Below are 27,359 nucleotides of genomic sequence, written 5' to 3' on the forward strand. Positions count from 1 at the left end.
TTTCGATTCAGCACTTTTGGAGATATAGAGGTGCTAAGTTTTTCGGTTTTTCCACGATGGCGGGCGAACCACGTGACCTATGACGTCATCATTAACATATTTTATTCCCCATGGAGAGTTCTTTACAATGAGCCATGTCTCAAATTTTTCTATTCAGGACTTTCGGAGATATGGAGGTGCTACGTTTTTCGGTTTTTCCAAAATGGCGGCCGAACCACGTGACCTATGACGTCATCATTAACATGTTTTATTCTCCATGGAGTGTTGTTTATAATGAGCCATGTAGCAATTTTTTCTATGCAGCACTTTCGGAGATATAGAGGTGCAACGTTTTTCGGTTTTTCCAAAATGGCGGCCAAACCACGTGACCTATGACGTCATCATTAACATATTTTATTCTGCATGGAGAGTTCTTTACAATGAGCCATGTCTCAATTTTTTCTATTCAGCACTTTTGGAGATATGGAGGTGCTACGTTTTTCGGTTTTTCCAAGATGGCGGCCGAACCACGTGACCTATGATGTCATCATTAACATATTTTATTCCCCATGGAGAGTTATTTACAATGAACCATGTGTCAATTTTTTCTGTTCAGGACTTTCGGAGATATAGAGGTGCAAATTTTTTCAGTTTTTCCAAGATGGCGGCCGAACCACGTGACCTATAACGTCATCACTCATCAGTAACATATTTTATTCGCCATGGAGAGTTCTTTGCAATGAGCCATATCTCAATTTTTTCTATTCAGCACTTTCCGAGATATGGAGGTGCAAAATTTTTCGGTTTTCCCAAGATGGCGGCCGAACCACGTGACTGATGACGTCATCATTAACATATTTTATTCCCCATGGAGAGTTCTTTACAATGAGCCATGTCTCAATTTTTTCTATTCAGCACTTTCAGAGATATGGAGGTGCCAAATTTTTCGGTTTTTCCAAGATGGCGGCCGAACCACGTGACATATGACGTCATCATTAACATATTTTATTCCCCATGGAGAGTTCTTTTCAATGAGCCATGTCTCAATTTTTTCTGTTCAGCACTTTTGGAGATATAGTGGTGCAAAGTTTTGCCGTTTTTCCAAGATGGCGGCCGACCACGTGAAATATGACGTCATCGTTAACATATTTTATTCCCCATGGAGAGTTCTTTACAATGAGCCATGTCTCAATTTTTTCTGTTTAGCACTTTTGGAGATATAGTGGTGCAAAGTTTTGCCGTTTTTCCAAGATGGCGGCCGACCACGTGACATATGACATCATCATTAACATATTTTATTCCCCATGGAGAGTTCTTTACAATGAGCCATGTCTCAATATTTTCTGTTCAGCACTTTTGGAGATATAGTGGTGCAAAGTTTTGCCGTTTTTCCAAGATGGCGGCCGACCACGTGACTGATGACGTCATCATTAACACATTTTATTCCCCATGGAGAGTTCTTTACAATGAGCCATGTTTCAATTTTCTCTGTTCAGTACTTTCTGAGATATAGCGGTGCAAATTTTTTTGGTTTTTCCAAGATGGCGGCCGAACCACGTGACTGATGACGTCATCATTAACATATTTTATTCCCCATGGGGAGTTCTTTACAATGAGCCATGTCTCAATTTTGTCTGTTCAGCACTTTTGGAGATATAGTGGCGGAACCTTTTTGCCGTTTTTCCAAGATGGCGGTCGAACCACGTGACTGATGACGTCATCATTTACATATTTTATTCCCCATGGAGAGTTCTTTACAATGAGCCATGTCTCAATTTTTTTATATTCAGCACTTTCGGAGATATGGTGGTGCAAATTTTTTTCGGTTTTTCCAAGATTGCGGCCGAACCACGTGACCGATCACGTCATCAATTGGGCACAGTCTATTCCAGGGAAAGACAAATACGTGTGCAAAGTTTGGCGATTCTACCTGCAACGGTGTAGACGTAGTGCTGCAAACAGACAGACAGACAAACAGACAGACAAACAGACAGACAGACAAACGAACAGATCAACATACTTGCCGGAATCTTTTCCGACAAGTAACAAACGAACCGATCAACATGCTTGCCGGAATCTTTTCCGACAAGTAACAAACAGATGGACAGAACCACAAACGCAACCGACAAATATACTTGAAAAATCTTCGATTTTGCAAGTAACCAACAGACTCAAATGCAATACCCTCTCCTCTGGTGAGGGTAATAACGAGAAGGTGATTCGCAGAAGTGTCATGGTGAGCGCAGTACCCAGCAACAAAGTGGTTACCCAGGTCCAGGACGTTCACATCAAAGCAATGGAGTAGGCATTACATGTGTGGGTGGCGGACAGTGTCCAGAGAAACGCTCCTTTAAGTGGGCCTCTGATTTGTGGAAAGGCAAAGCAGATGTACGGTCATCTGGCTGGCGTAGGTAGTGCTGCAAACACAAGTGATGCGGGTACGAATGGCCCCAGTTCCTACAAAGCCAACAGGGAGTGGTTTCACCGCTTCACGGAGCGGTAGGTCTCTGCAATGTAAAGCTCACAGGCAAGCATGCGTCGGCAGACCACGAGGCAGCTCAATGTTTCCCTGCTCAACTCAGGCAGCTCATTGAACAGAAGGGGTATCTACCAGAGCAGGTCTTCAGGGCCGACGAGACCAGTCTGTTCTGGAAGAAAATCCCACCGAGGACTTCCATCTCAAATTGAGAAAGGACAGTGGGTGTCTCTTCTTTTCTGTGCCAAAGCCAAATGGGACTGCACAATTAAACCAATGATGATGTATCATTCCCTAAACCCAGTGCTCTCAAGGGCAAAAACAAGAAAACTCTGCCCGTATTTTGGAGGGCCAACCAAAAGGCATGGGTAACAGCTCCCATCATCATGGATTGGTTCCACAACTGTTTTGTCCATCACGTGGAGAGCAACCTGGCAGACATGAACCTCTCCTTCAAGGTTCTCCTGCTGGTGGCTGCTTGCCACCCTGAGTCACTACCGAAGGTGCCCCAGGCCAATATCGAGGTCATCTTCCTGCCACCCAACACAAACTCCATGATCCAACCATTCGACCATGGGGTGATTTCAACCTTTTAAACATATTACACCCACAGCACCTTCCGTTGCATCTTGGATGCTATGGAGTTTGACCCCGCACTAGCCATTGCGGAATGTTAGAAAGACTTCAACATTGTGCACTGTATCAACGCCATCAAGGACTAACTCGACGAGGTCAAAGCCTCCACCATAAACGCTTGCTGAGTTTATGGTGGAAGCTCCACCTCCACCATCACCATAAATGTTTGATGGCACAATCTATGACCACAGGTAGTCGATGGCTTTAGAGGCTTTCCTGATACCACGGAAGAGAGACAGATTAACACGGCAGGTTGGGAGTCAAGGGGGCGGAAAGGCTCCAACCACATTCAGCCTGAGAAATTGCTGAAGCTCATCGCCTCACATTGTTTGGAGCCGACTGAGGAGGAGTTGGAAGCCATCATCAAAGTTTCCGAGAAGGAGGGCAGGGAAGGGGAGGAAGAGGTGGCGAGGCCCAATCTGACCGTCAAGTTCCCAGTTGAGGTGCTGCAGGATACGAACTCGGTCGCTGATAAGTATTTTTTTTTTGTTTTTTGTATACAGAATCGAGGCTCATGAAAGAGCTAACATTTATCACAAAAAAAACAAACATCAAACACAAACAAAATATATAAAAAGAGGGAGCAGTAGACAAGATGGGAGAGAAGGGGAAGCACACAAACACAACATTTGAGAGCAGGGACATCGGGAGATGTGTGGGCGGGAGAGGGCTTGGGGGGAGGAGGCGTGGGAAGGGGGAGGGGGTGGGAGAAGTATAAAACACAAGGACACCAAGGACTTCCAGGAAAGAAGTTGGTATTTCAAAAAAGTGGATTTGGGGTGAAATTAGCGGGGGTAGAAAAGATCAAGGTTTTGGATGGGGGAAGATAAGAGATGGTGGTGAACAGCTGTTTTAAAGACCTGGAGGGAGGAGTGGGATTTAAGATAGTGAGGGAGTTTGTTCCAGAGGTGGGAGAAAAGAGGAATGAAGGAGTGGAGGTGAGCAGAGAGTCTTGATTTTGGCAGTTTAACCATAAGAAGGTTGCAGGCAGATCTTTTGCGACCTGCAGGAATATTTGGGGGACAGAGCCCAGAGAGAGCTGGGGGAGCAAGGCCGGAGAGGAGACGGTAGAAGACGGAAAGACCACCAACCTGCCTGCGGTGAGTAAGTGAGAGGCCCTCGGAGATAGCTTCATCGCGGGAGATTCCAATGATTCTGAACGCTTTGGTTCCAACAGCGTGAAGACGAGCTAGGTGTGAGGCAGGAGCACCAGCCCAGAGGGGAGAGCAGTACTCCATTGAGCTGTGGCTGAAAGCCTTGTATGTGGTGAGGAGCTCAGGTGTGCCAAGGAAGGACTTCGCACGACGGAGGATGCCCAGTCGGCGACTGCCATGAACTTTCCTGGGAAAACCATATTTCCAAGCTGGCCTCCAAAGCCAGACAGTGAGACCCAAAAGCTTGAGTGACAGAACTTCTTGGAGAGGATAATTCAGAGAGTGGATGGGAGGGTTGTCCAGTCGGTCTTTTCGGAGAGACATCGTAAGAGTGTGAGATTTGTCAGGATTGAAAGACATGTTCCACTTGTTTGCCCAGTCTGTGATTTTGTCCACATCTGCAGAGAGGGAGGAGGCTGCAGACTGCCGATCTGAGGGATGAGGAATGGAGCGGCAGAGAGTGGAGCCATCAGCAAAGAGATAGAGAGGATTTTCAAGAGAGTCAGACAGATCATTGATGAAGACCAGAAAAAGCACAGGGCCCAGAACACTGCCTTGGGGAACTCCAGCCTGAACAGGAAGAGGAGATGAGAGAATCCCATTCAGGGCCACACGTTGACTGTGTCTAGAGAGGATGTCCGCCAGCCATGCATGGAGATTTCCATGGAAACCAAAGGAGGAGGGTTTGGTGAGCAGAGCGGGGTGCCAGACCGTATCGAAGGCGCGTGATATGTCAAGGGAGACAGCTCTAATTTCCTGTTTGGCATTGAGGACCTCCATCCATTGTTGAGACAGCAGAAGCAGCATGTCCAGAGTAGAGTGACCTGGTCTGAAACCAAATTGATGATCAGAGATCAAGCCATTTGAGAAGAGGACAGATTACATATCCGAAGCAATGATGGATTCCACGACTTTGCTGATAATTGGGAGAAGGCTGATTGGTCTGTAGTTGCTAGGATATGTTTTTGCACCTTTTTGTGTAAAGCGGTGATGTTGGCTGATTTCCAAGCAGATGGAAGATGACCTTGAGCAAAAGAGAGGGCGAAAAGAACAGAGAAAGGGAGTGAAAGAGCGGAAGAACAGGATTTTAGGACCCATGGGCTGATGCCGTCAGGTCGAGTTGCAGAATCAGAGTCGAGGGTTGACAGAAACTTTTCCACCTTGTCAGGAGGAAAGGAGACAGACTCCAGGAGCAGCTGGGTACGACTGTGTACGGTGGGTACAGAGAGGGATGGGTTTGGGACACAAGATTTAGAGGCAAACACAGAGTTGAGGCATTCAGCTTTTTCACGTGCGGTGTCAACTGTGTAGCCATTTGAGGTAGGGAGGGGTTGGAGGGGGAACAAACACCAGAAACGGATTTGACCAGATGCCACCAGGATTTGGAAGAGGGAGACAGATAAGAGAGTTCAGACTTGAGAAGGGAGAGATATTATTTCCTGGCTCTCCTGAGGGTGGACACACACTTGTTTCGGGCTTTGTGAAAGGAAATGAGATTTCCTTCCATTGGATTTGCTTTCCAGGAGATGAAGGCAAGTTGTTTCTGTGCAACAGCCTCACCACAAGATTCCGTGTACCATGGATGTGAGGAAGGGTATGACAACTGAAGACGAGATGGGATAAATCGGTGCATGAGAGAGAGCAATTTACTTTGGAAGAATTCCCAGGATGAGTTGATGTCAGAGGGGGTCGAGATGGGAGACCAGTCCAGATGATTGATAGCTGCTTGAAGACTGTGCCAGTTGGCCTGAGTGAAATGCCAGACTCGTCGACGCTGAGGAGGCTTTCTGAGAATGGTCAGAGAGATGTCCACTTTAACAAGCACATGATCAGATGAGCCGATTGGAGAAGAAGAAGAGCAGCAGACATTACCAGGGAAGTTAGTCATAACCAAGCCCAGAAGAGAAGATGCTCTGTTGACAGAGAACCAGGTCAGGAAATTGACAGATTGTGTCAGTCCCAGTGAGTCGCAGAAGTCCTTTGCTGAGGAGCCATGGCTGGTGAGAGAGGGGACCCACACCCAGCCAACTGGCATGGTGACAATTGAAATCACCACATATGAGGAAGAGAGAGTTGGGATGAGTAGATAGAGGTTGGTCCATATTATCAGACAGCGAGATGTACAGTCACGTGAAAAAGTAAGTACACCCCATGTAAAGTTTTGACTTTTTCAACATATTTCAACATACAGCTATTTGATCTTCATTTCAACAATATTGACAGATAAAGGTGATATAATATAACAAATATCATGAAACATTTACATTTTGTAGTCCTTTGTATAATTTAAATAAACATAAATGCAAATTTCGCATGTGGAAAAAGTAAGTACACCCTTACATTTATCACTACTTCAAATACCTAAAATTAGAATCAGGTGCACCAGCTCAGGTGCAAATGATTAGAACATCGTTAGAGAGGATCTTGGAGGAACATGTCTTATTTAAACCTCAGATATTTAGTTTGGTTTGCTCTTTGTTGTTGAAGTGTCACCGTCACCATGCCTAGATCAAAAGAGCTCTCTGAAGCCTTCAGAAAGAAGGTTATAGATGCCTACAAGTCTGGGAAGGGATTTAAAAAGATCTCCAAACAATTTGAAATCAATCATTCGACTGTCCGGAAGATCATCTACAAGTGGAGAAGATTCCAAACAACTGCCAACTTGTTCAGGCCAGGCCGCCCCAGCAAGTTCAGCCCGAGAGCAGACCGCAAGATGCTGAAAGTAGGCTCTAAGAACCCCAGAATCTCATCATGGGACCTACAGGTAGCTCTTGCCACTGTTGATGTCAAAGTGCACGAGTCTACCATTAGAAAGAGGCTGCACAAATTTGATCTACATGGGAGGTGTGCCATGAGGAACCCTTTGCGGTCCAGAAGGAACATCAGGGCAAGACTAAAGTTTGCCAATGAACACCGAGGCAAAGACCAACACTTCTGGAACAATGTGCTGCGGACAGATCAGTCAAAGGTAGAGCTATTTGGCCACATTACCAGAAGACATGTTTGGCGAAAACCAAAGACAGCATTTGACCACAAGAACCTGATACCAACTGTAAAGCATGGTGGTGGAAATATTATGGTTTGGGGCAGCTTTGCTGCATCAGGGCCTGGACAGCTCACCATCATAGAATCCACTATGAATTCTTCATTGTACCAGAGGGTGCTTGAGGATAATGTGAGGCCATCTGTCGGAAGTTGAAGCTCAACCGAAGGTGGACCTTGCAACATGACAATTACCCTAAACATACCAGTAAATCCACCAAGGAATGGCTGAAAAAGAAAGAAACAGAGGGTTCTGGAATGGCCAAGTCAAAGCCCGGATCTAAATCCCATCAAGATGTTGTGGGGGGATTTGAAACGAGCTGCGCATGCAAGAAACCCCTCAAACATCGCACAGCTGAAAGAATTCTGCATAGGGGAGTGGGCAAAAATTTCTCCCAGTCGATGTCAGAGACTGGTAGACAGTTATAAGAAACGCCTACTTGAGGTTGTTTCTGCCAAAGGGGGCAATACCACCTATTAGAGCCAAGGGTGTACTTACTTTTTCCACATGCGAAATTTGCATTTATGTTTATTTAAATTATACAATGGACTACAAAATGTAAATGTTTCATGATATTTGTTATATTATATCACCTTTATCTGTCAATACTGTTGAAATGAAGATCAAATAGCTGTATGTTGAAATATGTTGAAAAAGTCAAAACTTTACATGGGGTGTACTCACTTTTTCACGTGACTGTAGATGGAGTCATCACTGTTTGGTGGACGGTACAACACACATATGAATATAAGGTGGGAGCGAAGGGGAAGCCGTAGCCAAAGGTATTCCTGGGGGTGAGGTGGAGAGAGGGCAGTGCAGGGCGAGTGAGGAAGAGAGTTTTTTTTATAAAGATAGCAACCCCACCTCCAGGACGAGGATCAGGTCTATCATACCGGAGGAGGGAGTAACCCGGGAGAGATACTAAGGAATCAGAGACAGATACTAAGGAAGTTGCAAGATGTCTACCGGTGATGGAGCGGTACCTCTGGTTCAGGAGGGGGTAGCATGATATTTTGATGACATGGAAAGAGCTGCACAGAAGTCTGCAGCACCCAGTGAAACAGCTTGCTATCACACATTTTTTTCGCCCAGCCCCGCCACCTCAACACCTTCAGCGTCCTCGCCTTCATCCCCTTCAGTGCATGACTCATCAGCACACTCACCTGTGTTCTCTTCAAAGGGGTTTCTTGAGTTTACTGGATTCTAAATTATCATCATAATCATCGTTGATCATCATCATCAAAATTTACTTTGTACTGTATGTACCATATCTTTAATAAAAATTGGAAACAGTACCTGCTGTTGTTGTCATTCTTTTATTTGTAAGTGTTTTAAATCAAACTGCAATGATGTGCATTCATGTTCGTAAAATGTTCCCTTATAAATGACGAACCAACGTGAACTGATCTCCCTTTTTCCCAATGAAACAATGCTGACAATGCTGAATTCGCGGTTCTGACATTCACAGCATTTTGCAGGAACGCACCCTCCTCGAATGTCCCTCGAATGTCCCTCGAATGTCGGGATTTTACTGTATGTACCATTGGAATGTGAGTGAATTCTGTTTGAATATACATGAATTGGAACATGGAACATGAATATATACAATAGAATATATAATGATCGTTTTGAGGCCATTTTTCCCCGCTAAAGCAGGGGTTAGCCTTGCAGGCCACATGACCTCAGGGTTCCCTTTTTGAGGCAGTTTTTATGGCCGGATGCCCTTCCTGACGCCAACCCTTAGTCACCTCTTACGATGTGCAGGGATACGATGTACCTATTCTGAATTCGGGTACACACCGGGATCATTCATCCCAGCAAGCTGGTACTCAACTTGCCGACCTCGGAAGGTATGACAGGCTGAGTCAACCCCCCTGGTGTTCAATTCAGTGATCGACCGGGATTCGAACTCAGGATCCGAGGATCCCAAGCCGGCACCCTAACCGCTAAGCCAACACCAGGCTCTGAACATGAATATATACAATAAAAACAAAAAGGGCTGCTTGTCCAGTGTATGAACATCAACCTAAGTCCTCAATGCTTCGTCTATAGCTGTACGCCACACAAACACACCAGCACACAAACACACCAGCACACAAACACACCAGCACACAAACACCACACAAACACACCAGCAAACAAACACACCAGCACACAAACACCACACAAACACACCAGCACACAAACACCACACAAACACACCAGCACACAAACACCACACAAACACCACACAAACACACCAGCACACAAACACACCACCACACAAACACACCGGCACACAAACACACCGGCACACAAACACACAAACACACCACCACACAAACACACCGGCAAACAAACACACCAGCACCCAAACACACCAGCACACAAACATACCAGCACACAAACACACCGGCACACAAACACACAAACACACCAGCACACAAACACACCACCACACAAACACACCGGCAAACAAACACACCAGCACACAAACACACCAGCACACAAACATACCAGCACACAAACACACCGGCACACCAGCACACAAACACACCAGCACACAAACACACCACCACACAAACACACCGGCAAACAAACACACCAGCACACAAACATACCAGCACACAAACACACCAGCACACAAACACACCGGCACACAAACACACAAACACACTAGCACACAAACACACCACCACACAAACACACCGGCACACAAACACACCGGCACACAAACACACGAGCACACAAACACACTAGCACACAAACACACCAGCACACAAACACACCACCACACAAACACACCGGCACACAAACACACCGGCACACAAACACACAAGCACACAAACACACCAGCACACAAACACACCAGCACACAAACACCACACAAACACACCAGCACACAAACACCACACAAACACACCACCACACAAACACACCGGCACACAAACACACCGGCACACAAACACACCGGCACACAAACACACCGGCACACAAACACACCACCACACAAACACACCACCACACAAACACCACACAAACACACCACCACACAAACACCACACAAACCACACAAAACAAGTCCTGGAGAAGCTATGAAATATCTGATTGCTCTTTATAGTCTTTCTACCATATAAAGCACAAAGTGTGTGTGTTTGTGTGTGTGTCTGTCCCCTTCATAAGGCATAAGATTTGAGCTCTTGAAGTCACATTTTACATGAGATGTAATAACACATTTCAAACTGTACTTCCCATGTGCACGCACATGCATTCACATGTTATCAGAAGTAAATACATTGTGTAGATTACATTATTTGTAATCTGATAAATCTTTCTGATCTTTCTTTCACTTTGACTTTGACTTTTTTTGACTGGAGAAACAAATTATAACAAAGGATTCTGCACCAAGTGAAACTCCAGTCATTGCCATTGAGAGAGGCCCAGCTCAGAAATACACACCGTCTGCATAATTATTATAGCTGGGCGGCTTAGCTAAAAAATTCGGATCGATTGTGCCTCTTCCCTTAAAAGCATGAAACTTGGCACATGGCTAGAATACCCGAAAAGAAAGATTTTTAGTCCAGGGGGCATCCCCAATTTCACCCCATATGGCGGCCATCTTGAAATCCAAGATGGCCATCATACAAGACCTATTTTGATGAATATCTCCATAATTAGAACAGATATCAAAATGGTTGAAGTGCCTATACCTACATTTTTAGGGTCTAGGAATCCAATGGCAACATAAAATCCAATGGCAACATATTGGAACACCCCAGTTCCAATACTGGAGTCTCACGATGGCATTGGAGAACAGCATCCTGACCTTTGTGCGCTCATTGAGGGAGGCTGACTTTGAAATGTACTTAGATGCTTTATGGGAGCAGTTGATGATGTTGTCGTGCTTGCAGTTACAGCATCCCAGAAGCTTTCAGTGATGATATGGTTACAATTTGGGACAGGCAAGAACATGCGATTTATCTCTGCACATGATATAGCCACAGCTCTTGGCCCTGAGAAATCTAAAGCCCTCCCCATGTTTCATGCACTAACAGGGTGTGACACTTCTTCAGCGTTTAATGGGCGTGGAAAGGTAACTGCATGGAATGTGTGGGAATCATTCCCTGAGCTCACAGAGGTACTAGCAGAAATTTGCCACCAGAGCACAGAGATAACTGAAACCTGCATGAACGTCATTGAGAGATTTGTTATTCTGTTGTATGATCGCACAAGTACTGCTACTGACATTAACATTGTACGAAAGAAACTGTTTGCAAAGAAGGGCAGACTTGTGGAATCAATTCCACCAACACATGATGCCCTTGTGCAGCACGGGCAGTATACGGGCAGGATACCAAGGCGCACTATGCTGGGGACAAGCATTGCATGCTAAGCCTGATCTACCAAGCCCCACTGAATGGGGTTGGCAAAAAACGTCTGCTGGCCAGTTCAAACCAATATGGACAACACTTCCAGAGGCTGCAAAGATCTGCAATGAACTTGTTAAGTGTGGGTGCAAAAAAGGATGTACTGGTCGTTGCCGGTGTAAGAAAGCTGCACTTCCCTGTACTTCTCTCTGCGCATGTGATGGAGAATGCAGCAAAGACTAGAAAACCACAAGATGGCACAGTTACAGTCTGCGATGTCATAGACACTTTTAATCACTGAAGAATGCCAACCTGTTAAGAGTATTTATATGCATTCCCAGTATGCATGATACTATGCAAAATTAATATTTTCATATGACTGCTTAATATTTTATGTTACCATTGGATTCCTAGACCCTAAAAATGTAGGTGTAGGCACTGAAACCATTTAGATAGCTGTTCTAATTATGGAGATATTCATCAAAACAGGTCTTGTATGACGGCCATCTTGAATTTCAAGATGGCTGCCATATACTATTGAATATTTTATGTTGCCATTGGATTCCTAGACCCTAAAAATGTAGGTATAGGCACTTTAACCATTTTGATATCTGTTCTAATTATGGAGATATTCATCAAAACAGGTCTTGTATGACGGCCATCTTGAATTTCAAGATGGCCGCCATATGGGGTGAAATTGGAGATGCCCCCTGGACTAAAAATCTTTCTTTTGGGGTATTCTAGCCATGTGCCAAGTTTCATGCTTTTAAGGGAAAAGGCACAATTCATCAGTTAAGCAGCCCCACTATTATAATATTTGACTTGATGATGTTCTACTACTGATTTCATCATTTGTGCATCTGATAAATTGGCAGTAACCATTTTGTGAAACTGAATGTGCAGGTGCAGCATCTAACTCAATACGTCGAAATGTCACACACGTCCATGCCCGTGGGATTCCCACGGGTGACCCCACTCGTCTACCATATAAAGCGCAATGTGTGCGTGTTTGTGTGTGTGTGTCTGTCCCCCTTCATAAGGCTAGGTTTTAAAGGCTTTGAGTAGTGCTTTAGGAAGGATTTGAGTGAGGGGGGGTTTGGGGGTGGTTTAAGGAGCAATCTTTGGACACGACTGTGTGTCCACCGGTTAAAGGACCCAAAAGACCCCAAGGACCCAGAAGACCCCAAAGACCCAATGGAGCCCAAACACTCAAAATACCCAAAGACCCAAAATACACTGTAGACTGTTAAAAACACAAAAGATAATGTAGACCTAGAAAACCCCAAGGACCCAGAAGACCCCAAGGACTCTGAAGACCCAAAATACCCCAAAGACCCTCAATACCCCAAAGACCAAAAGGACCCCAAATACCCAAAAGACCCAATGGACCCCAAAGACCTTGAAGACCCAAAAGACCATGAGGATCCAAAAGACCCAAACAACCCCAAGGACCCAAATGACAAAGAGGACCCAAAAGGCCTCAATGACTCAGAGGAACCCCAAGTACTCTGAAGATCCAAAATACCCCAAAGACCCAAAATACCCCACAGACCCAAAATACACCAAAGATCCAAAAGACTGAAAACACCCTCAAGACCTAATGGACCCCAAAGACCCAAAATTTTGGTAAGACCCAAAGACCTCAAGGACCCAAAATATCTCAAAGACCCTTAAAGACCCAAAAGACTTAAAAGAACCTGAAGACCCAAAGAACCCCAAAGACCTAAAAGACTGAAAAGACCCTGAAGACCCAAATGGACCCCAAAGACCCTGAAGACCCAAAATACCCTGAGGATCCAAAACACCCAAAACAACCCCAAGGACCCAAATGACAAAGAGGACCCAAAAGACCCCAATGACTCAGAAGATCCCCAAGGACTCTGAAAATCCAAAATATCCTGAAGACCCAAAAGACCAAAAAGACCCAATGGGCCCCAAACACCCAAAAATACCCCAAAGACCCAAAATACATTGAACACCCACAAGACCCGAAAGACCCAAAAAGCTGAAAAGACCCTAAAGACCCAATGGACTCCAAATACCCAAAATTTTGGTAAGACCCAAAGATCCTAATACCTCAAGGACCCAGAAGACCCTGAAGACCAAATAGACCCTAAACACCCAAAATACCCAAAGACCCAAAATACCCTTTAGACTGTTAAAGACACAAAACACCATGAAGACCGAGAAGTCCCCAAAGGCCCAAAAGACAGAAAAGTCATTGAAAACCCAATTGACCCCAAACACCCAAAATACCCCAAAGACCCAAAAGACCCTGAAGACTCTTAAATACCCAAAATACCACAAAAACCCAAAAGACACTGAAGACCCAAAAGACCCCAAAGACCCAAAATACACCAACTACCATTAAAGACCCAAAAGACCACAAAGACGCAAAAGACCTCCAAAGACCCTTAAATATGCAAAAGACCATGAACACCCAAAAGACCCTGAAGACCCTTAAATATCCAGAAGACCCAAAATACCCCAAATATCCAAAAGACCCCAAAAAATCCTTAAATATCCAGAAGACCCAAAAGACCCAAAATACCCCAAAGACCGCAAGACCCTTAAAGACCCAAAAGACGACACAACCCCAAAAGGCCCTGAAGACTCAAAATTCCCCAAAGACCCACAAAGACACCAAAGACCCAAAACACTGAAAATACCCCCAAGACCCTTAAAACCCATAAAGACCCCAAATACTCAAAACACTGAAAAGACCCCAAGACCCTTAAATACCCAAAAGACCATCAAGACCCAAAAGACTACATATACCCAAAAGACCCTGAAGATCCAAAGACCTCAAAGACCCTTAAATACACAGAAGCCCCAAAAGACCATGAAAACTAAAAAATACCCTGAAGATCCAAAAGACCCTAACGACCCTTAAATACCTCAAGGACCCAAAATATCTCAAAGACCCTTAAAGACCCAGAAGACCGAAAAGACCTCAAAGACCGAAAAGACACAAAAACCCAAAAGATCCCAGAGACCCAAAATATCCCAAAGACCCCCAAAAAATCGAAAAGACCCAGAAGACCAAAAAGTCCCTGAAAACCCAAAATACCCAGAAGACCCTCAACGACCCCACCGAACCAAACAATCCAAAACACCAAAAAGACCATTAAAGACCCAGAGGACCCAGTGGAACCCAAAGACCCAAATTACTCCAAAGACCCAAAATACCTAGATGACTGAAAAAGACCCGAGGACCCCAAAGAAACAGAGGACCCAAAGGACTCAAATGACTTAAAATATCCCTAAAGACCCAAATGAACCAGAAGATCCCAAGGATGCAAAAGAGCTTGAGCATCCAAAGGACCCAAATTAACCAGAGGACCCAAAAGAAGAGTAATTATGTCTCTTACATTGGAATTGTAGACGGTGGCTTGCAAACCGAGCTTCAAGGTCGGTGTATGGAAGCGTTTTTTTTTTTTATCACAATAAATACAAGGCACAGGGAGGTGACATTCGCTGAACGTGACGTGCAAAGTGCGCAGAGTAAAACGAGTGTTCATTTACGTCTGTAGGATATCTAATAAATAAAGATGATATAAGCACACCTGGCACTAGGCCCAGACTTCGGCTTCGGCATGCTCTCGCCGCTGTACCGTCAAAAACTGTTCCAACCCGTCATCTTTGACGGGCTTCATACTCGTTATGGAATAATGGTCTTCATGAAGGCTATAAGTTAAATAATGCATTTAGCAACCAAAAGAAGATAAGAGTACGTTAAAGGCGGTGGGAAGCGAGCTGCAGTTGACACCATTAGTCCTTCAAAGCAAAAGAATATGAATGACTAACTTTTAAAATGTCTGTCGCATCTCACTCACTACCCACAGCGGTTAACAACACTTTAGTTGGCTTTCAGTTGATGAGATCCATTCAATTAATCACTGGCTAATATCAACAATGATATCAAATCAACTTATTTGTAATAATAGTGCCGTTCTGCATTCTGTGGCGAAAGGGAACTTGCCTTGACTTTGACTGGCGTCTGAGAGCATTGCCATGGACGGCCGCTAAAGGACTGCCGTAGTAGTTTAGCTCTTCCCGAAGTTCCACGTTTTCACGAATGGCAAGATCTTCTGAGTTACCTTTAAGACCGGATGCTTTACTTGATTTTGCAGGCCGACCTCTCTTCCTGCTGTTGTAACACCATGACCGACATGAAAATGAACACAAAATCACAGTTACACCACCAAGCCAATTGGACAAACACAGCATCCAATACAACTTGAAATTAAATCTCCTCTCTATGTATTCACTGCTCATTTAGCCAGAACAGGTATCCAGGTACTGCCATGGTTCAATGTGTAAACATCACTTTAATATTTATTCACAGATAATTGTGGTCCTCTTTTGTCCACCTTCCTGAACCTGTTCAATCACTTTCTTTCCTCCAGGGCTTCTCACCGCAGGTTCATCACCCTGTCATGTCACCCCTCCTTCCCCACCCGAACCACTACCAACAACTTTTATACCCCATTAACCCTACCTAAAGCCTTTTATGTGCAGATTACTATGTATCCTTCCGTCTTCATCTCTTTATTCATTTCCTTCCTTATGATGTCCAACTGTGGCCCCACTGTCAGTTTGTGGGCATTTACACTATGGCAGCACGCCCTTCCATGAGCCTCGATATGGTAAAGAAAAAACACGGAACATTCTGTTTTATGCATAAAAAGTGGAGTCTTTTGATGTCGTACTCTCAGACATCGACACTTTCATGAAGCTACTGTAAATGCTCAATTTGTTTAAGCAGTATAGAATATTATGTATGGAAGGCATACATCTGGAGCAGCTTCTGATTTGTTGCTCATTCAACAGAAACTCCTTTAACGTCATCGGTATCATGCTAGAATCATATGTTTATGTATAACCTACAGCAACCTTTCATCTTCATCAATGGATTCATAATAATTTGGCCTCCAAAGCCAGTCACCGATTGGGCATCCTCTGTCGTGCAACGTCCTTCCTTGACACACCTGAACTCCTATCCACCTGCAGGACTTTCAACTCTTTCCTATGGGGTGGCGCTCCTGCCTCACACCTTGCTTATCTTGACGCTGTGGAAACAAAGGCCCTCGCGATCATTGCAATCTCCCGTGATGAAGCTGAGTGTATGGGCCTATCACTTTCCCATTACAGACAGGTCGGTGGTCTCTGTCTTTTACCGCCTCCTTTCTGGTCTTGCACCACGTGTTCTTTCTGTACTTCATCCCATCCCCTACCCACGTAACCACCCCCCCCCCCCCCCCCCTAAGGGATTCTGCATCTGCATGGCGCACACGGTCCACCATCAGCACAACTTCCTCATTGTCCTCAATCTCATTCCTCCCTCCAGGTCTTCAAGACAGCTCTTAAACACCATCTCAGATCATCCTCCATCTAAAACCACGATCTTTTCAACCACCATGAACCCTCCCCAAGCCAAGCTGTTTCCAAATTTCCACTTTTCCTTCCTAGCAGTTTCCTTCTGTATCCATCCTGCCCACAATGTGCTCCCCTAACCTCACATTACTCCTCACATCTCTCATTTGTCCAAGTCTCCTGCTATTTTTTCCCTCAACCCTGCAGTTTGTGTGCTTCTCCCTCACTTTATACTGTTCCTTTTGTTCTGCTAAGCCTTGACCTTTTCGATGTTCTTGCTCCTCCATGAGTCTACACTTTGTGTACGAAAAATAAAACAAGCAGTACTTTGTTAAAAGCAAGGAGGTTACCTGATCTTTAGTGGACGACCCGGGCTTGTTTTGTAACCCGCTGCTCTGGTGGTTCCAGGCGGACGCCCTTTAGGCCGCTTGAGAACCATAACCATATTTGTCAATGGGGGACGGCCTGGGCTGGTCCTGTAGCCAGCAGCTTTGGTCGTTCCCCGAGGACGGCCTTTCGGTCTCTTCAGAACGACAATATTTGGTGAGATCCTCGGGCGACCCGGGCTTATTTTATAGCCCGCGGCCTTAGTAGTGCCACGGGGTCGCCCTTTACGTTTCTTTAGACCCACGGTCTTCTTGACAACTCGGGGACGGCCTGGGCTGGTTTTGTAGCCGGCAGACTTTGTCATTCCTGGAGGCCTGCCTCTCTTCTTGCTGCAACCACGAACGTAAAATCAACTTTAGTCCATTGTCAATGATCATTCATTGTTCAATGTGAATTTGATAACTCCTTGTACAGACCTCGTCTTACCATCAGGTATGAACTCAAATCTTATTTTTCAGTTTTATCTCTCCTAAGTTGTGTTCGACCATTAGGTTGAAGACTACTGAACGAGAAACATTTGGGATCTTGCTAGAAAATTATAATCCATTTTAACACTGTACACTTGATGTCAGGCTCATGATGCAGCTTGTACATAAATCACATGCAGCGGAAAGACATGAGTAGATGTCAATATATTTTCGTGTGAATTACAAGGAATTTACACGATGGACAAATACATATCCAATTGGGACGTTAACACTGTCTCCAAGTATGATGAGCCATCGGTTTAGATGGTCTAGAGGGAAGATTCACTAAGAGGGAGGATGGCAAGAACTACAGCACCTGACCCATACATCGCTTAGACAAGAGGGAGGATGGCAAGAACTACAGCAACTGACCCATATCTCACTTAGACGAGAGGGACGATGGCAACAACCACAGCACCTGACCCGTTCTTCACCGAGAGGGAGGATGGCAAGAAGTACAGCACCTGACCCATACTTCACTGAGAGGGAGGATGGCAAGAAGTACAGCACCTGACCCATACCTCGCTTAGACAAGAGAGGCTGGCAAGAACTACAGCACCTGACCCATACATCGCTTGGACTAGAGAGTGAATAGCAAGAACTACAGCACCTGACCCATACTTCACCAAGAGGGAGGATGGAAAGAACTACAGCACCTGACCCATACTTTGCTTGAACAAGAGGGAGGTTGGCAAAAACTACAGCACCTGACCCATACCTCGCTTAGACAAGAGGCAGGATGGCAAAAACTACAGAACCTGACCCATACATAGCTTCGACAAGAGGATGGCAAGAACTACAGCACCTGACCCATACCTCGCTCAGACAAGAGGGAGGATGGCAAGAACTACAGCACCTGACCCATATCTCACTTAGACGAGAGGGACGATGGCAACAACCACAGCACCTCACCCATACCTCGCTCAGACAAGAGGGAGGATGGCAAGAACTACAGCACCTGACCCATATCTCACTTAGACGAGAGGGACGATGGCAACAACCACAGCACCTGACCCGTTCTTCACCGAGAGGGAGGATGGCAAGAATTACAGCACCTGACCCATACTTCACTGAGAGGGAGGATGGCAAGAAGTACAGCACCTGACCCATACCTCGCTTAGACAAGAGAGGCTGGCAAGAACTACAGCACCTGACCCATACATCGCTTGGACTAGAGAGTGAATAGCAAGAACTACAGCACCTGACCCATACTTCACCAAGAGGGAGGATGGAAAGAACTACAGCACCTGACCCATACTTTGCTTGAACAAGAGGGAGGTTGGCCAGAATTACAGCACCTGACCCACACCTTGCTTAGATAAGAGGGAGGATGGCCAGAATTACAGCACCTGACCCATACCTCGCTTATACAAGAGGGAGGATGGCAAAAACTACAGCACCTGACCCATACCTCGCTCAGACAAGAGGGAGGATGGCAAGAACTACAGCACCTGACCCATACCTCGCTTATACAAGAGGGAGGATGGCAAAAACTACAGCACATGACCCATACCTCGCTTGGACAAGAAGGAGGATGGCAAGAACTACAGCACCTGACCCATACCTCGCTTATACAAGAGGGAGGATGGCAAAAACTACAGCACATGACCCATACATCGCTTGGACTAGAGAGTGAATAGCAAGAACTACAGCACCTGACCCATACTTCACCAAGAGGGAGGATGGAAAGAACTACAGCACCTGACCCATACTTTGCTTGAACAAGAGGGAGGTTGGCCAGAATTACAGCACCTGACCCACACCTTGCTTAGATAAGAGGGAGGATGGCCAGAATTACAGCACCTGACCCATACCTCGCTTATACAAGAGGGAGGATGGCAAAAACTACAGCACCTGACCCATACCTCGCTCAGACAAGAGGGAGGATGGCAAAAACTACAGCACATGACCCATACCTCGCTTGGACAAGAAGGAGGATGGCAAGAACTACAGCACCTGACCCATACCTCGCTTATACAAGAGGGAGGATGGCAAAAACTACAGCACATGACCCATACATCGCTTGGACTAGAGAGTGAATAGCAAGAACTACAGCACCTGACCCATACATCGCTTGGACTAGAGAGTGAATAGCAAGAACTACAGCACCTGACCCATACATCGCTTGGACTAGAGAGTGAATAGCAAGAACTACAGCACCTGACCCATACATCGCTTGGACTAGAGAGTGAATAGCAAGAACTACAGCACCTCACCCATACCTCGCTCAGACAAGAGGGAGGATGGCAAGAACTACAGCACCTGACCCATATCTCACTTAGACGAGAGGGACGATGGCAACAACCACAGCACCTGACCCGTTCTTCACCGAGAGGGAGGATGGCAAGAATTACAGCACCTGACCCATACTTCACTGAGAGGGAGGATGGCAAGAAGTACAGCACCTGACCCATACCTCGCTTAGACAAGAGAGGCTGGCAAGAACTACAGCACCTGACCCATACATCGCTTGGACTAGAGAGTGAATAGCAAGAACTACAGCACCTGACCCATACTTCACCAAGAGGGAGGATGGAAAGAACTACAGCACCTGACCCATACTTTGCTTGAACAAGAGGGAGGTTGGCCAGAATTACAGCACCTGACCCACACCTTGCTTAGATAAGAGGGAGGATGGCCAGAATTACAGCACCTGACCCATACCTCGCTTATACAAGAGGGAGGATGGCAAAAACTACAGCACCTGACCCATACCTCGCTTAGACAAGAGGCAGGATGGCAAAAACTACAGAACCTGACCCATACATAGCTTCGACAAGAGGGAGGATGGCAAGAACTACAGCAACTGACCCATACCTCGCTTAGACAAGAGGAAGGCTGGCAAGAACTACAGCACCTGACCGATACCTCCCTTCGACAAGAAGGAGGATGGCTAGAACTACAGCACCTGACCCATACCTCGCTTAGACGAGATGGACGATGGCAACAACTCCAGCACCTGACCCATTCCTTGCTTAGACGAGAGGGAGGAGGGCAAGAACTACAGCACCTGACCCATACTTCACCGAGAGGGAGGATGGCAAGAACTAGAGCACCTGACCCATACTTCACCAAGAGGGAGGATAGCAAGAATTACAGCACCTGACCCATACTTCACCGAGAGGAAGGATAGGAAGAACTACAGCACCTGACCCATACTTCACCGAGAGGGAGGATGGCAAGAATTACAGCAACTGACCCGTACTTCACCGAGAGGGAGGATGGCAAGAAGTATAGCACCTGACCCATACCTCGCTTAGACAAGAGGGAAGATGGCAAGAACTACAACACCTGACCCATACATCGCTTGGAATAGAGAGTGAATAGCAAGAACTACAGCACCTGACCCATACTTCATCAAGAGGGAGGGTGGCAAGATCTACAGCACCAGACCCAACCATCGCTTAGACGAGAGGGAGGATGACAAGAACTACAGCACCTGACCAATACATCGCTTAGACGAGAGGGAGGATGGCAAGAACTACAGCACATGACCCATACCTCGCTTAGACGAGATGGACGATGGCAACAACTACAGCACCTGACCCATACCTCGCTGAGACAAGAGGGAGGATGGCAAGAACTACAGCACCTGACCCATACTTCACCGAGAGGGAGGATGGCAAGAACTACAGCACCTGACCCATACTTCACCGAGAGGGAGGATGGCAAGAACTACAGCACCTGACCCATACTTCACCGAGAGGGAGGATGGCAAGAACTACAGCACCTGACCCATACTTCACCGAGAGGGAGGATGGCAAGAACTACAGCACCTGACCCATACCTCGCTTAGACGAGAGGGAGGATGGCAAGAACTACAGCACCAGACCCATACTTCACCGAATGGGAGGATGGCAAGAACTACAGCACATGACCCATACATCGCTTAGACGAGAGGGAGGATGGCAAGAACTACAGCACATGAACCATACATCGCCTCGACTAGAGGGTGGATGGTAAGATCTGCAACAACTGACCCAAACATCGCTTTGACGAGAGGGAGGATGGCAAGAGCTACAGAACCTGACCCATACTTCATCGAGAGGGAGAATGGCAACAACTACAGCACCTGACCCACACATCGCCTCGACTGGAAGGTGGATGGTAAGATCTGCAACAACTGACCCATACTTCGCTTCGACAAGAGGGAGGTTGGCAAGAACTACAGCACCTGTCCCATACTTCACCGAGAGGGAAGATCACAAGAACTACAGCACCTGACCCATACTTCACCGAGAGGGAGGATGGCAAGAACTACAGCACCTGACTCATACTTCACCGAGAGGGAGGATGGCAAGAACTACAGCACCTGACCCATACTTCACCGAGAGGGAGGATGGCAAGAACTACAGCACCTGACCCATACTTCACCGAGAGGGAGGATGGCAAGAACTACAGCACCTGACCCATACTTCACCGAGAGGGAGGATGGCAAGAACTACAGCACCTGACCCATACTTCACCGAGAGGGAGGATGGCAAGAACTACAGCACCTGACCCATACCTCGCTTAGACAAGATGGAGGATGGCAAGAACTACAGCACCTGACCCATACATCGCTTAGACAAGAGGGAGGATGGCAAGAACTACAGCAGCTGACCCATACTTCACCGAGAGGGAGGATGGCAAGAACTACAGCACCTGACGACAAGGGCCCAAAGCTGGCTGAAAACAGCCAACTTCACGTCGTAGACCAACGAGTCAGAGACACGCCATATGAAAGAAGGTTCAGATGGGAACACTAAACAGGCAACTTGTTTTCTATTCAGCAAATGTCAGCATCCCACGCTCAGATGTGTAAAACTAATTAAAGGCCAAATAATGAAATAATTATCCTTCAGTACGGCTTACCTTGGAGGCGATAAATCCTTTTCATGGGCTTCTTCTTCATCCACATTCTTCTTCACCTTTCTGCCTCGTCTACCTTTCTCCTGTTTCTTCAATATGTCTTTTTCATCCTGATACATGGTCAGAAGCAGGAAGCCAAACTTCCTGATAATAAGGATAGGTATGCAGATTTCTATTTTTCATGATGGTAACAAGATTATTACATTAACATTACATTTAAAGAGTAACTTTATTGGGATGTAGAGGACAAAATTATGCAATTTGACAATTAATGTACATGCAAGCAGATATTTAATGAAAGTCGAGTGAAGAAAGCAAGGTAAGAGCATCCAAAGGCAATACTTGATGGCAAATGCACACATTGATTGGAATTCCTTCACAGGAATTGGCTTCGGTTTGTGGCCAGCCTTACAGGTGCTTCGGTTTGTGGCTGGGCCTTACAGGTGCTTCGGTTTGTGGCCAGCCTTACAGGTGCTTCGGTTTGTGGCCAGCCTTACAGGTGCTTCGGTTTGTGGCTGGGCCTTACAGGTGCTTCGGTTTGTGGCCAGCCTTACAGGTGCTTCGGTTTGTGGCCGGCCTTCTAGGTGCTTCGGTTTGTGGCCGGGCCTTACATGTGCTTCCGTTTGTGGCCGGGACTTACAGGTGCTTCGGTTTGTAGCCAGGCTTACAGGTGATTCGGTTTGTGGCCGCTCGTCCAGGTGTTTTGGTTTGTGGCCGGGGCTTACAGGTACATTGATTTGTGCGTTAGGCTTACAGATGCATTGTTTGTGGTGGTGGGGGGGGGGGGTGACTTACAAATGCTTCGCTTTTGGTCGGGCCTCACAGGGGCTTCGGTTTGTTGCCGGGGCTTACAGATTATTCAGTGTGTGACTGCTGCTTACAGACGACTCGGTTTTGGCCGGGCCTTACGGGTGCTCCAGTTTGTGGCCAGGGCTTACAGGTGCTCCAGTTTGAGGTCAGGGCTTACAGATGCGTGGAGTGTGATCGGGGCTTACATATGGCTCGGTTCAGTTCGAGTCTTACAGATGTTGCGGGGTGTGACTGTGGCTTACAGATGAATCGGTTTGGAACGGGCTTACAGATACTCCAGTTTGTGGGCAGGGCTTACAGGCGCTTCGTTTTGTGGCTGGGGGCTTACAGACGAATCGGTGTTTGGCCGGGCCTTACATGAGCTCCAGTTTGAGGCCAGGGCTTACAGATGTTTAGGTTTGTGCTAAGGCTTACAGATGACTCGGTTTGTGCTCAGGGCTAACAGATGACTCGGTTTGGGCTCGGGTCTTACAGATGTGTATGCTTGTGGCCAGGCTTACAGACGCTTCGGTTTGTCACCACCTTTACAGGTGCTTCGGTTTCAATCATTATCATAGAAAGAGATTGGTGGCTGGGATGCAAACACCGTTTTTGTAACTCTTGTCGCTGACCTCGTATTAGCACTGGAGATGGGTTCAGGCACCAGGTACTTGCCCACGGGTCACCTCGCTCATCTTCAAACGGATGAACCATCCAAGTACAAGGGAACTTCATCATTCCAAATGGAGCGATGGATTCTTCACCATGGGCATGAATGGTAACGGCTTGTAACAGACAACCTTTGCCCAGCATGCTCCTCAATGCATCTCCCACCGGCAACACCACCCAGATTCATGGCAGACACCACAGTAAGCAGATACACCTAAATTCCCCTTCGGGAAACATAGCCATTTCTCCTAACAACAACTGTTTTATGGCGGGGAAAGAACACTCGGCCTGTCCTCTCCTTTTTAAACCTTCCGAACCAAACGCATTGTGATTCATCGAAAATATTTCGGAAGCAACCAATGAAACATTTTAAAATCAATAACGCACGAAAGTTGAGGATCAGATCGTGAGCACGACCGGTCATTGTGAGAGCCTAGTCAGGCCGTCCATGTTGCTCCCATTGCACGGAGTTTCCCGGGCACAGTATGCCTCAGGCCTGCGTTTCAAAGCGGGCGTCGTTACAGGGAGACGCAAATAAACGGGGCCGATCGGCATAAAGCGGACCTATTCATTACCTTGGTGCAAGAGTGTCGGGACCACACGACTGGATGGGCCAGTAAAATACTTCTGTGGAGAGGACAGTCGAACGAAAGACACCACACCAACGTTTTTCTAACTGTGCTTTCGTGTGTGGGAGGATTAGGAGTGGAGGAGAGGGGCTTGGGAGGAGTTTGGGGAGGGTCTGGAGCGAGGGAGGAGTTTGGGGAGGAAGCTTTGGAGGAGTTGGTTATAAGAGCTTTAGATCACTTGGACCTGTTTCGACCCTTTTTACATGCTTGCGAGATTAGACCCTTTCGACCTCTTTGACAATAAGTAATATTGGTACTTTCCCTTTCGACCTTTGGACCATCCAGATCATTTTAAGCGCACACCACGCAAACAACTGTGGTGTTCTTGCAAAACACAGACCATACTTTTTTCAGCAAGGGATGCGCAAACTCGATACCCCCAGGGGGTGGGTACTCTGTTAGTGTGTACAAAAAAGGGCCCTCTCAGTACAGTATAGACATCATAATCACTACACGTGTAGCATGTACACAATCACCTGTGCATACCCGAGCTATCAGTCCTGCTAATGTCCATGTGTCCATCTATCCCAAATGCTTCAATTTACCTGTGTAATTATAGTTTCAACCTATCCACTACCTCACCAGGGAGACCATTACCTACAGTAACAATAAAAACAGCAATCAGAGATTGCAAACCCTCGCCAGGATGTATTTTCAGTGGTTTTTAAGGCTTTTGTGATAAAACAAATATGGCGGCCGAACCACGTCACCGATGACATCATTTTGTTTTCTAAACTAATTTATTCCTAGATTATGCTCAATAAATTTAATCGTGATCGGATGAAGTTTTGTACTTGTCGAATTATGATGTCATAATGGAGGCACATATGACATAATCATCAACATATTTTATTCCCCATGCACAGTTCTTTACAATGAGCCATGTCTCAATTTTTTCTAATCAGTCCTTTCCGAGATATAGAGGTGCAAAGTTTTTCGTTTTTTCCAAGATGGCGGCAAAACCACGTGACCGATGACGTCATCATTTTTTTTCTCCACCAGTTTATGCCGACATGGCGCTCAAGAAATTTCATCTCGATCGGATGAAGTTTTGTACTTGTTGAATTATGACGTCATAATGTGAGCACCTATGACATCATAATTAACATATTTTATTACCCATGCAGAGTTCTTTACAATGAGCCATGTCTCAATTTTTTTCTATTCAGCGCTTTCCGAAATATAGAGATGCAAAGTTTTTCGATGTTTCCAAGATGGCGGCCGAAACCATGTGACATATGACGTCATAATTATCATTAAAAAAAATATACAGGTAGAATTGCACCTATGGTGAAAATTTCCTCTTAATCGGACCAACGGTTGCAGAGAAAATCATATTTATTCAGTGCGGACAAACAGACAGACAAACAGACAAATAAACAAATGAAAAATCGGTCAGAGACCGAGGACTTGCCGGAATGTACTTTTTTATCGGCCATTTTGGATCAAGTTTTTTGGTTTTTCCAAGATGGCGGACGAACCACGTGATGGGTGACGTCATCAATTGGGCACAGTCTATTCCAGGGAAAGACAAATACGTGTGCAAAGTTTGGCGATTCTACATGCAATGGTGTAGACGTAGTGCTGCAAACAGACAGACAGACAAACAGACAGATGAAAAATCGGTCAGAGACCGAGGACTTGCCGGAATGTACTTTTTTATCGGCCATTTAGGACAAATATGGCGGCCGAACCACGTGACCGATGACGTCATCATTAACATATTTTATTCCCCATGGAGAGTTCTTTACAATGAGCCATGCCTCAATTTTTTCTATTCAGGACTTTTGGAGATGTGGAGGTGCAGAGTTTTTCGGTTTTTCCAAATGGCGGCCGAACCACGTGACCGATGACATCATCATTAACATATTTTATTCCCCATGGAGAGTTCTTTACAATGAGCCATGTCTCAATTTTTTCTATTCAGCACTTTCGGAGATATGGAGGTGCTAGGTTTTTCGATTTTTCCAAGATGGCGGCCGACCACGTGACTGATGACGTCATCATTAACATATTTTATTCCCCATGGAGAGTTCTTTACAATGAGCCATGTCTCAATTTTTTCTGTTCAGCACTTTTGGGGATATAGTGGTGCAAAGTTTTGCCGTTTTTCCAAGATGGCGGCCGACCACGTGACATATGACGTCATCATTAACATATTTTATTCCCCATGGAGAGTTCTTTACAATGAGCCATGTCTCAATTCTTTCTGTTCAGCACTTTTGGAGATATAGTGGTGCAACGTTTTGCCGTTTTTCCAAGATGGCGACCGAACCACGTGACTGATGACGTCATCATTTACATATTTTATTCCCCATGGAGAGTTCTTTACAATGAGCCATGTCTCAATTTTTTCTGTTCAGTACTTTTGGAGATATAGAGGTGCAAAGTTTTTCGGTTTTTCCAAGATGGCGGCCGAACCACGTCACCGATGACGTCATCAATTGGGCACAGTCTATTCCAGGCTAAGACCAATATGTGTGCAAAGTTTGGCGATTCTACGTGCAACGGCGTAGACGCAGTGCTGCAGACAGACAGACAGACAGACAGACAAATG

At 45.9% G+C, this 27,359-nt stretch overlaps 1 protein-coding gene across 1 annotated transcript in view; it reads right to left on the reverse strand.

The window, feature by feature from the left end:
- The window catches only part of LOC137423812 (uncharacterized), a 111,427-nt gene extending 86,546 nt beyond the window's left edge, over positions 1-24,881 (reverse strand). Inside the window, exons 1-4 of the mRNA XM_068111334.2 lie at positions 24,749-24,881; positions 22,719-22,859; positions 17,361-17,726; positions 15,617-15,784 (exon numbers count right to left, since the gene is read on the reverse strand). Coding sequence (XP_067967435.1) covers positions 15,617-15,784; positions 17,361-17,726; positions 22,719-22,834 — 650 coding nt within the window. The 5' untranslated portion in view covers positions 22,835-22,859; positions 24,749-24,881. The remainder of the gene's footprint in view (positions 1-15,616; positions 15,785-17,360; positions 17,727-22,718; positions 22,860-24,748) is intronic.
- Between the last annotated feature and the right edge of the window lie 2,478 nt (positions 24,882-27,359).

Source organism: Myxine glutinosa, chromosome 3 (assembly GCF_964187855.1).
Source record: "Myxine glutinosa chromosome 3, kmMyxGlut1.1, whole genome shotgun sequence".
Lineage (NCBI taxonomy): Eukaryota > Metazoa > Chordata > Myxini > Myxiniformes > Myxinidae > Myxine > Myxine glutinosa.